The following is a 12,632-nucleotide window of genomic DNA, read 5'->3' on the forward strand; positions in this document are numbered from 1 at the left end:
AAGTCTTCCTTGAGTGGAAGTGATGTTGAGTTTGATTTATCTGTGGAACCGGGACATGGAGAAAGGTCCTGCAGGCAGCTGGATGCTCTGGAGAGAGGTCAGGTAAATTTGGAAGCTCTCTAGAGAAAGAGAATGATTAAAGTTGTGTGAATTTCCTCAGGAGAGATCATGTGGTTTAATATTTATATATTGACATACTCCGCCAAAGATTGTAGGCTATATCATATGTAGCTAATTACATACAGTGAAATGCGTAAGATTTTTTTAAAAGGCATAAAAGCCTTTTAAGGGTGGGCATAAAAGCAACATAAGGGTATCTAGTAAGAAGAGATAAAATGGGGACTAACTAAGGTCAGGTGTTGATGAATCCCTTGATTTAAGAGAATGGTGAAGAAGCAGTGGTTAAACTATTAAGAAGAACAGATATAGAGGGGGTTGGGGGGAGGGACCATGGCACCCCCAACCCTTTTACATAAAAGGCAGAAGAAGAGAGTTTGGTGCAAAGGAAGACAGACAACACCATCACATATTGGCTAGTTTAGTAGGATGAAGACGGAAGTCATCGGGTGTAGGAAGATATTGGTGACCATTGTGAAACAATTTCAGTAGTGAGGTGACAGAGAAAGCTGAGATTGCAATGCACTGAAGATTGTTGGGAGAGAAAGTGAACGCTGGGACTTGCCTCGCAGTCCAGTGATTAAGATTCATGTTCCCAATGCAGGGGGCTTGGGTTGGATCCCTCATCAGTGAACTGAGATCTTGGATGCCTCGAAGCTCGGCCAAAAGAAAAAAGAAAGTTGACACAGTGAATACTATACCTGAGAGGTTTATTGGTAGGAAACAGAGGTAAGCTGGAGAAAACGGTATCTATGGAAAGTTACTACTTGGTTTTTTTTTTTTTCGGTCAGGTGAAACTTGATCACCTGGGTAACAGAAGGAGATAATGTCCTAGTAGGGGATGCAGTTAGTTTTAGAAAGAATTATAAAATTTATTGAGCTCCTGCAAAGCAACATTCACACTACTGGCACTGTTACATATGTTGTCTCATTTAATCCTCACAGCAATCCTATCACTACCCCCATTTTACAAATAAGGAAACAACGCTAGGAACTGGGAGAGTGTGAATGGAACCCAACCCTTTCATTCCCCTTCCATCATACCTGTGTGGAAAGCATAGGTGAGAATACAGAGACATTTTAGAGGTAAAGAGGAGGAAATTGAATTCAGTGAACAAGATGAATCTAATTCACTAGGTGGTTAGTTAGCTTTCTGAGTTGTGACGTGGAGCTACTTCCGTAAAGCCAGGCTAGTGACAGGAATCCAGGTGTTATTTTCAAGTGGGCCAAATAGTTACTTTTGGCCCCCCTTTTACATGTACTACAGATGATTTGCTACATTTTTCTTCTTCTTTTTTAAAAATGTTTATTTATTTATTTGACTGCCCCAGGTCTTGTTTGCAGCATGTGGGATCTAATTTCCTGACCAAGGATCAAACCCGGGACTCCTGCGTTGAGAGCGTGGAGTCTTAGCCACTGGAGCACCAGGGAAGTCTCTGATTTGATGTATTTTTTTTGCAAAGATGGAATTTGCTTGTTATTTGAAGTGAGATCCTGAGCATCCAATTTTCAGAAGTTAAACTTCAGAAGTAAAGCTACTAAAATGATAAGGGCAGTTATAACTTGGTGGGCTGTCTTCTCCCTCCCAATTATCTTCCCACACTACTGAGGTAAAGCCCTCGGGATTAATCAAGGCATTCAGGTCAGATCAGGGTAAGATAATCACTTTTCATCCAAAAAAGTAAGCTCAGTGGCAGTGTGTTTTGCTTATGTTCATCCATTTATTTTGATAGAACTTTTGTATGTGAAGAGAACTATTGGTGCTACTGTATTTGCTATTTCCTTCAGCCTTTGCCTTGGGAGGAAATTTTGTCAACAGTCACAGTAATGGCGGCTGAAGTGCAAATGGTACTTTATGAAGATGATTCAGTGCAAGTGCAATATATTGATGGTTCCAGATTGCAGCTTTCTCCCTGTGGCTCTGAATTTTTATTTGAAAAGGCACCTCCTATTTCAGCACATCCTTTACAACAGCCGGAAAGAATTCGCCAAAGGACACACTTTGTTATTAGCGCTTACCGAGTAAGTAAAGATGGCACAAAAACTACTCTTTTTCATACTAAAATACTGTTGAGGTGTCCAGAATACAGAAAGTGGCTAGTATTCTGGATTACTGTCATTCTAAATTGATATTCAAATCATTTTTTAAAATTACTTTGGGTTTTTTTTTTGTAGGAGCAGTTACAACGAGCCCTCGATTTTCGTAACTCTTTTGCTACCTGTCCTTTTTTATCTGAAAGCATCATACCTTCTGAAGTGAAAACGGTAATATTTTTTAAACCTCATTTTTAAAACAAATATTTGAGGACAAGTGATTACAAACAGGTAGTTTAATATTTAGGTTTTTTTCTTCATGACACTGAGCATAGACATGTTGCTATACAATGCATAGGCCGTACATTTCAACAGACTGACATTTTCAGCTGATATTTTGTTCCTTGAGACACAGAAGTTACATAGTGAATCTCTGTGCCTTTTTTCCCTTTTCTCTTTTTTGTATCAGAGGATTATACTCAGAACTTTATAGATTGGTGATTTCCTGATTCTCAAAGGTATCAAAATTAAGAAATTATGTGGCCATTTTCAGTAGCTTATGTGTAGTTAATGTGTAGGAGAGATGTGTAATTACTTATGGGTATACACGTTTTATTCTTTTATTCTATTTTCAACTTTTAGGAGTAATAATAGCCATCATTTCTTGAGGGGTTACTATGTGCCAAGTTCTAGGAATGATATAGAAAAATTTAATAGCTTCAATATGGCATGGGTATCTGCTAATCAAAATGGATGTTCAAACAATCAGAACAGGTGTATTGACTACTACCAGCCCCTTTTTACAGATGAGAGAACTAAATCTCAGAGAGTTTACCTAATTTGTCCATGAAATTTTTCTAAATGGCAAAGTCAGGATCTGAACCCAGTCTATCTGACTCTGAAGACTGGCTCTTAACCACTTTCTGCTATAGACATGATGTTTGCCTGCCTGCTGAGTAATTTTCTATTATATTGTCTGATGGCACAGGAGTCAAAAATTGTAAGCCAGTAACTTAGTTTACAGGGCCATTTTTCCACTATATCTTTTGAGTGACAATTCACTGAAACTACATAGCATGCTGCTGATGCTGCATTCGATAGTCTAAGTCTAGAAAAAACAATTGTCTTAACTGATCATCCTTATAAAGCAGCTTTGCCATCAATGAATACTGGCCTTTTAAAATTTTTTATATTTCTTTTAATTGAAGTATAGTTGATTTACAATATTGTGTTAGTCTCTGCTGTCTCCGCTGTAGAGCAGAATAACTCAGCTTTACATGTATATACATTTTTAAAAATATTCTTTTCCATTATGGTTTATCCCAGCAGATTGGCTTTGGTTCCCTGTGCTATGCAGTATCCATTGTTTATCCATTCTAATGTAATAGTTTGCATCTACCAACCTCAAATTCCCAGTCAGTCCATCCCTCCCCCACTCCCTCACCAAGTCTGATCTCTGTGTCTGTGAGTCTGTTTCTGTTTTGTAAGTAGGTTCATTGGTGCCACAGTTTAGATTCCACATGTAAGTGCTATCGTATGGTATTTGTCTTTCTGTGTCTGGCTTACTTCACTTAGTATGATAATCTCTAGTTGCGTCCATGTTGCTGCAAATGACGTGACTACTGCCCTTAATTTTAGCACACTAACATCTGTACACACAGACAGCATTGTAAATTTACAAGGCTTTCTTGACAATAGTTTTTGTAAGTTTAAGGTTTTATATAAATGGAGGATGAAATGTGTGATTTGACAAGCTTAACTGATTAAAAGACTGTTATATGACACTCACTGTTTTTATCTTATATGAAAAGATGCAGCAAGCCCCATTACCTATTACAAATCTGTTTCCTGTTGGTTCAGATCAGTTTACCTTTGAGCAATTTGATTGTTTTTTTAAATGTTACCTTTTAAGGCACCTGGAATTTATTTTAGTGTGTGATGTACCTCTGTAGGACAAGTACCTTATATATGTTATCCTATTTAGTCCATGTGATAATCCTTTGAGATAGCATTTCCCAATGCTATTGAATAATTTCAGTACCATTTGTTAAATACTTAATTCTCCCTTTACCCCCTTGTTCTGAAAACCTTATGTTACGATATGTAACATTTTACGATATGGTTGAGTCTGTTTCTTTATTCTCTAAATTGTTCTGTTGATGATTTTTATGCTAGTTGCATACCATTTACTGTGTGATTGCTTTTTCATATAGTTGTGCTGGTCTTCTCTCATTTATATTCTTTTTTCAGAATAGACTTTTTGGGAAGGGCCGCAAATCTATGTATCTCTGATGCATTGTACACTTTAAATCAGAATATGTTTGACATTAAAAATAATCAAGATGATTTTTGTTTTTCTTTTCTGTCCTGTTTGTCAGTGTGTGTGTGTGTTTTGTCTCTACTTTTCTGAGAGAGATAATAATATCAAATGTTCTCTGGAAAACCATATATAGATTGACATTTTTCATTCTTTCTAAATGGTAAAGGACAAAACTTTTAAGAGCTTGCTTCCATAATATGTTAAGTATCAAATGGATGGAAAACGTGGATTGTTAACAGAAAATACCATTCCTTTTTTCCCCCTCATCTCAGCGTATCTTGATTGATGTCTCAGAAGTGAGATGGCCCAGTCTTGACACTGATGATGGCATGACCTGTATGCAGAATGGCACTGTGAGGATATCATCTTTAGATGGTCACGCATACCTTTGCCTGCCCAAATCTCAGCATGAATTTACAGTACATTTTTTGTGTAAAGTAAGCCAGAAGCCAGACTCATCTATAGTAGTGTCCGAAAAAAATAATAAAGGCAAAAAGGACAAACAGGTTGAAAAAGCTGGCAAAATCTGTACACATGGAAGTTTATCAGGACAAAGAAAACTGAAGAATAAAGAAAATGAACTTTATCATCAGATCATGAAATCCGAAGGACTTTCAGAGAAGAGTTGTGTGAATGCAGCCGAAGGGAGGGAGGTGCGATCTTCACCTGGTACGAAAGACACATGTGTATACACATGGGTAAAGCAGTGCTGGTCTGTGGCCTCCTGTCCGGAGGAATGGAAATACCCTTTGTCTTTAGCACTTCGTTTTCATAATAAAATCAGGAGTATGTCTGGAATTGATGCAGATATCACCCAGAAGAGAATGTTAACTTCTGATGTTTCTGAGGAAAGAGGAAAAGAAGTTTCTGTTCTTCCCAAGGCCCTGTTGCTGAGCTGTCCTGCCCCACACTTGCACAGGTAATGGAAGAATGACTTATTTGTCCTAACACTTTTGTCAAAACCAGACCTCACCTGAGGATCATTTATCTATCTGAATCATCTGATACCATGCATAAGGAAAGTTCAGTTGATCTTAAACTTTGCTCATAATAGATAGGAAATAATGTCCCTAGCTAATGTGTTACTCATATTTCTTCCTTTACATACTACACTAGGTACTTTGTTAAGCACAGAGACTGTAGAGATGACTAAGACAGAGTCTGTGCTCTCTAGGAGCTTAGAGTCTAGTAAGGATCCCTGTCACCAAAAATTTTGTTAAAGTGCAGTAAGTGATGGCACAGAATTCTGTGGGAACCAGCTCTACGACATGTCAGCTGCTGCTCAGTGGCACCTGTTACTTCTGTTGCTAGAGCATGGACCTGACAAGCTTGTGATCATGGGTTCCTCCTTCATACACAGCCTCAGAGAACACCCTTGTCTTTGGTTAACTCAGTGTAAATATGTCTGGGCTTCCCAGGTGGCACTAGTGGTAAAAATCCTGCCTACCAGTGAAGGTGACATAAGAGATGTGGGTTCAAACCCTGGGTCGGGGAGATCCCCTGGAGAAGAGCATGGCAGCCCACTCCAGTATTCTTGCCTGGAGAATCCCGTGGACAGAGGAGCCTGGCGGGCTGTGATCCATAGGGTTACCCCAGAGCCGGACACGCTGGAGTGGCTGAGCACGTGAGCAGCTGCACGAATGTGTCCATTTCAAAAGGGGTAAACACAGGGAGGCTTCTGGATGGCCAGGTACCAACCTGTTACCATCACTAAGAGATGGATACCCTAATGGGTACAGATTTATAACATGAACGCTGTGTAAGTGGTGTAGTAATAATGATCATCGCTAGCACAAACCACTGCTTTGTGTGAAGTGCAGTTATACTTCACCTATTTAATCCTCATAGTCACCCCTTGAGATAAGTACTATTATCACTCCCCACACTGTAGAGGAAATTGAGACATGGAAATATTAACCCAACCGAAGTCTCACAGCTGGTACTTGAAGAATTGGGATATGATCTCAGGTCCTTTTCTGAGTACTTATTTGTTACTGAAAAACAAAATGCAGGACCTATTTTTAGGCTTGTCATGATTATCTAGTTAGAGTTGGGAATTCCAATATTGTTAGTATACATGAAAAGATTAACGCTTCCAAATGAACAATTTCTCAATAACTTGATTATCCTTAAACACAACTTAACAGGCCTTCCATTATCTGGTCCATTCCTGGATCTGTAATCCTCACCACTCTTGCCCTTGCTCCTTCTATACTGAACTGGACTTTAATATGTGTGTGTGTTTGTCTTTGCTGGGTCTTAGTTGTGGCATGCTGAATGTTTTTTAGTTGCAGCATATGGGATCTAGTTCCCTTACCAGGGATCAAACCCAGGTCCCTGAATTGGCAGCATGATATCTTAGCCACTGAACCACTGGGGAAATCCCTAAACTGAACTTCTCACCATCCCTCAAATGCTTGCCCAAGCTTTCTTTTACCACTTTCTTTTACCACCTGCTCTTTCCTGTGCCTGGAACACTCCCTTTCTCCCTCTAAGTTCACTAACTTATGCTCATTTCCAGGTCTTAGCATAAGCCTCATTTCCTAGATAGGACTAGACTGTATATAATACATGGTGGTGGTTTAGTTGCTGGGTCGTGTCCGACTCGTGACCCCATGGACTGTAGCCCGCCAGGCTCCTCTGTCCATGGGATTTCCCAGACAGGAGTACTGGAGTGGGTTTCCATTTCCTTTTCCAGGGATCTTCCTGACCCAGGGATTGAACCCACATCTCCTGTATACAGGCAGATTCTTTACCACTGAGCCACCAGAGAAGCCCAGAGTGTGTGTGCACGCTCAGTTGTGTCTGACTCTTGCGACCATTTGGTGTATAGCCCACCAGGCTCCTTTGTCCATGGGATTTCCCAGGCAAGAATACTGGAGTGGGTTGCCATTTCCTTCTCCAGGGGATCTTCCCAACCCAGGGATCAAACCCACGTCTCCTGGGTCTCTTGCATTATAGGTATTCTTTACTGCTGAGCCATCAGGGAAGCCCATACAATCCATAGCATCCAGTAGTTCTCCTTTCTTTATGTTCAGTATCTACTGTTTAATATCTGTGCTAGATAAAATCCTCCACTGAGGTCAGGGACCATGTCTGCTTTCTTGAGTGTAATATCCACAGTGTGTGTAGCACAATATCTGGCCCACCATACATATTTCAGTAAATATTTATTATTTGAATCTTAAATTTTTAAGGTTTGTAAAACTTAACATGTATTTATGCTGAGATTCAACAATGAGATTATTAAAAATACTAAGAAAATATGTGAAAAAATAAGATTACAGTTGACTCTTGGACAACACAGATTTGAACTATGTGAGTCCACTTATATGCGGATTTTTTTCAATAAATATAGTACCTGCATTTTTATTTTTTAGATCTTTAAATTACTAGATGTGGGGGAGAGTTTGTGTTTGATTAGAGATCACAGTTTGTAGAATCAGCAGAACTAGGGTTTGAGTCCTGATTTTAGCCAAAGTGTTTCAGCTTCCTGCCCGTGGGTGAGTCATTTATCAGCTCCTTTGTTTTTGAAACAGAGATAACAGTACTTGGTTTCCTACTGCACTGGTGTAGTGCTGATCCCGTTCACAGCACCAGTTGTCTTGCTGTTCACACTGTTTGCTGAACCTAGGATAGGCAAGGCATGAGTTAAGAGGCTGGAAGAAGACTTGAGGAGCTGTAGGAACAAACGGCAGACACGTTATTCTCTCCTGGTTGGCATAACACAGCGTCTCTCCTGGCTGATGCAGCAGCCGGAGTAGCAGCCATAACATAACCACAGTGTAGCCATAACATAACCATAGTGTAGCCATAACGCAGGCATAACATGACCTCATATAACATGACCATGATGCCCCTCCAACGTAACCCTGATGCAGCAGCAGCCAGGGCTTTCATGGTGGAGCTCATACAGGCATATGGCACAGAGTAACCCGTGACCAAGCAAGTACCTCCTGATGATTATAAAATCCTGATGATTATAAATGATCTCAGCTGTTACATAATCATTATTTACAAAACGGCACAAGAGCAAGAGGCCATGGGGAGAGAGCCTGACCACGCCATCTTGGCTAATTTGCTCTTTCCCTACAGCTGGGGTCAGTGCCCCCACCCCCATGTTGTTCAAGGGTCAACTGTAGTTTTAAATTTCACTAATGTACTTTTGTATTTTTACTTTTTTTAAAATCTAATATAAGCAAGAAATAAGTCTTACTACAGCAGCACTGTTTTGTTGACTTCTAAAGGTAATTCTATCAAGCAGGCAGAGTTAATAGTTTGGATTTTTGTCCTTCACAGGTGGAGCTTTTCTGATTCACTTTCACAGGAACAGTTTGGTGAAGAAGAATATTCCTACCATGAACTAGTCAAAGTGGTTTGGTACAAGGGTGTTACCTATAGGTAAGGCTCTTCTGTTACTTGGAACTATTTAGCAATATCACAGAGGGTATAGAACTAGCCTCGAGGATGGACTCCCCCAGGAGGATACTGTTTTGCCAGGACCACTGTTTTCCTATGTTGGCCATATGTTTTACAGGTCTCATAGTGCACCTAGGGGTTTTGTGACTGACTCACATTAACCATAATCACAAGATTTTTGTGACAGCACCAGAGCCAGTGAGGGATTAGTTTTGCTTGAGAATGAAATGTTTTGCCAGTTATTTAGGATACCCCTTCTAAGAAAAGGGGACCTTGTCATCTTAGACATATCAGAGGGTTGCCTGTTGAGCATGGAATTAGGGAAGAAGTTCACTAGCCCAGGAGAGATTTTGGACATCATTCATGCAGCAAATATTCGCTGACTGTCTCCTCTGTATCTAAACTATTCTATAGAATTATCTCTATTCCACCACAAAGTATACCTCTAGTGATTGGAGTACTTAGTGTTGGCTAGATTCAGTTTCACTTCTGTAAATAATGCTAGAAGAAATTTGTGAAATTTTTTTTCTTTTGGGTTCTCCTTTTCCTGCATGAAAACCCACCCCCTTCTCTCTTTTTTAAAAAAGAAAATTTATTAAAATAATTTTATTGAAGTACAGTTGGTTTATAATGTTATGTTAGTTTCAGGTGTACTATAAAGTGATTCAGTATACATATGTATATATTCTTTTTTTCTTTTTCAGATTCTTTTCCCTGATAGTTTATAATGAAATATTGGGTGTAGTTCCCTGTGCTATACAATAGGTCCCTGTTAGTTATCTATTTTATTATAGTAGTTTGTATCTATTAGTCCTAAACTCCTAATTTATCCACCCCCTTGATTCTTTCCCCTTTGGTAACAATAAATTTGTTTTCTATGTCTGTGGGTCTATTTCTGTTTCATAAATAAGTCCCTTTGTATCTTTTGTATCTTTTTTTTTTTTCAGATTTCACATACAAGTGAAAAAAATATGGTATTTGTCTTTCTCTGTCTGACTTATGTCACTTAGTATGATAATCTCTAGGTCCATCCATGTTGCTGCAAATGGCAGTATTTCATTCTTTTTTATGACTGAGTAACATTCCATTGTATATATATAGATAGATAGGTAGATCACATCTGTATCCATTCATCTGTAGATGGACTTTTAGGTTGCTTCCATGTTTTGGCTATTGTAATAGTGTTGCATTGAACACTGGGGTGTGTTTATCTTTTTTCTGGGACATGTGCCCAGGAGTAGGATTGTTGTATCATATGGTAACTCTACTTTTAGTTTTTGAAGGAACCACTATACTGTTCTCCATAATGACTGCACCAATTTACATTTCCACCAACATTGTATAAGGGTTCCTTTTCTCCACATCTTTGCCAACATTTGTTATTTGTGGTCATTTTTTAAATAATGACCATTCTGACTGCTGTGAGGTAATATCTTATTATAGTTTTGCATTTCTCTAATAATTAGCAATCTTGAGCATTTTTTCATGTGCCTCTTGGCCATCTGTATGTCTTCTTTGGAGAAATGTCTACTTAGATCTTCTGTCCATTTTTGATTGGGTTATTTTTTTTTTTTATATTGAGCTGCATGAACTGTTAGTATATTTTGGAAATTAATCCCTTGTCAGTAGCATCATTTTCAAATATTGTCTCCCAGTTCATAGGTTGTCTTTTCATTTTGTTTATGATTTCCTTTGCTCTGCAAAACCTCTTATGTTTAATTCGGTTTAGAGAAATTTCTTTTAGAGAAGTTAAGGAAACAATCCCATTTACCATCACATCAAAAACAATAAACCTAGGAGTAAACCTACCAAAGGAGACAAAAGACCTGTACTCTGAAAACTATAAGACACTGAATGAAAGAATTTGAAGATGACACAAACGGTTGGGAAGATATACCATGTTCTTGAATTTAAAAGATCAACATTGATAAAATGTCTATACCACCCAAGACAATCTACAGATTCAGTGTAATCCCTATCAAATTAACAATGGCATTTTTCACAGAACTGGAACAAATAATTTTAAAATTTGTATGGAAACACAAAAGACCCCCAAATAGCCAAAACAATCGTAAGAAAAACAGAACTGGAGAAATCGGGCTTCCTGACTTCAGACTATACCACAGAGCTACAATAATCAGAGCAGTATAGTACTGACCGAAAACAGACACTAGATCACTAGAACACATAGGAAGCCCAGAAATAAATGTAAGCATCTATGGTGAATTAATCTACGGCAAAGAAGGCAAGACTATGCAATGGAAGAGAGTCTCTTCAAGAAGTGGTGCTAGAAAACGTGTAAAAGAGTGAAATTAGAACATTCTCTAATACCGTATACAGAATAACTCAAAATGGATTGAAAGACCTAAATGTAAGACCATATATTATAAAACTCCTAGAGGAAAATATAGGCAGAACACTCTTAATGTAAATCACAGCAGTATCTTTTTGGATCCACCTCCTAGAGTAATGGAAATAAAAATAAACAAATGGGACCTAAACCCACCCACTTCTGATAATATATTCTTCATACATGTTTCAATAAATTGACTTGGCTGGAGTTTTTATACATTATATACCCAATACCTTTACTGTACCTGGCTGTTCCAGGTACAGTCAGTCACCTTCTTAAAGGGTGGCTCCATTTACACATAGCTAATCTCATTCATCAGGTATTGATTCTGCTAGTTTCATTATTACAGAATAATATTATTTTTAGGTTCTAGAGTTGTCATATTTAACTCCTATACAGTAGGCATTGCTTTGGTGACTTTACTGTGCCAGCCACTATGACTGTCAGTGGGATACCAGGATGATAAGATGCCTGACTTCTATAAACTGCCTTCATGTATGTTTTAATCTCAATAAGAAAAAAATTTTTTAATGATTATTTCTTTTTCCTAGACTTACCCATAAACATATGAACTCAATAGAGATTTATCCTGGAGATGGATCTGTTTTCAAATCAGAAGGAGCTTATTTGGGGAACTATTTTACATATTATTCCGTTCAAGAAGAATCAGAAGAGGTATGTTGACAATAAGATCAAGAAGATTTTTTTTTTTCTTTTTGGCCACAGTGTGTGCATGGGAAACATCCCCAAACATGGATTGAATCCCTGCCCCCTGCAGTGGAAACAAGGGGTCTTAATCACTGGACCACCAGAGAGGTCCAAGAAGATTTTTGATAGATAGCTGTTTCCAAATAATTCTGAATACATATATGGGAACTTTGATCTTTTATAACATTTCTTGCTACTACTTCTTAGTCTAGGGAATTAATATAATTTTACTGCCAGTACTTCTTCTGTCATAGACCTCATCAAATGGAAACACTGAAACTAGTGATATTTGAATCAGTATACTTCTTTGAGGGCTCCCCAGATGGTGCTAGTGGTTAAAGAACCCATCTGCCAGTACAGGAGACATAAGAGATGCAGGTTCGATCCCTGGGTCAGGAAGATCCCCTGGAGAAGGAAATGGCAACCCACTCCATTATTCTTGCCTGGAGAGCTGGTGGGCTGCAGTCCATGGGGTTGCAAAGAGTTGGACACAACTTAGGATGGACGGACAGATACTTCTTTGAATTAATATTTGCACATTAAGAAGCACATTGTTTTTTTCCCCCACCACAGGTATTTAAAACACTTCTTAACTCTTAAATCTTTATATACAATTAGGAAGTTGAACAGAATTGTTCTGTCACTGAAAACACTAAAAACACAACATGATATATTTAATAT

The 12,632-nt window shown here is 38.5% G+C and overlaps 1 protein-coding gene across 5 annotated transcripts in view; it reads left to right on the forward strand.

Moving 5' to 3' along the window:
• Positions 1-12,632, forward strand: part of C16H5orf34 (chromosome 16 C5orf34 homolog) — a 30,516-nt gene that overhangs the window by 1,895 nt on the left and 15,989 nt on the right. For 2 of the 5 annotated variants that reach the window (XM_043488963.1, XM_043488964.1), the window contains exons 2-7: positions 722-846; positions 1,449-2,139; positions 2,293-2,382; positions 4,744-5,390; positions 8,771-8,872; positions 11,795-11,918. In XM_043488963.1, the coding sequence (XP_043344898.1) occupies positions 1,945-2,139; positions 2,293-2,382; positions 4,744-5,390; positions 8,771-8,872; positions 11,795-11,918 (1,158 nt within the window). In that variant the 5' untranslated portion in view covers positions 722-846; positions 1,449-1,944. The remainder of the gene's footprint in view (positions 1-721; positions 847-1,448; positions 2,140-2,292; positions 2,383-4,743; positions 5,391-8,770; positions 8,873-11,794; positions 11,919-12,632) is intronic. The other 3 variants (XM_043488965.1, XM_043488966.1, XM_043488967.1) reach the window with 3 other exon arrangements.

This window comes from Cervus canadensis, chromosome 16 (genome assembly GCF_019320065.1).
Source record: "Cervus canadensis isolate Bull #8, Minnesota chromosome 16, ASM1932006v1, whole genome shotgun sequence".
NCBI lineage: Eukaryota > Metazoa > Chordata > Mammalia > Artiodactyla > Cervidae > Cervus > Cervus canadensis.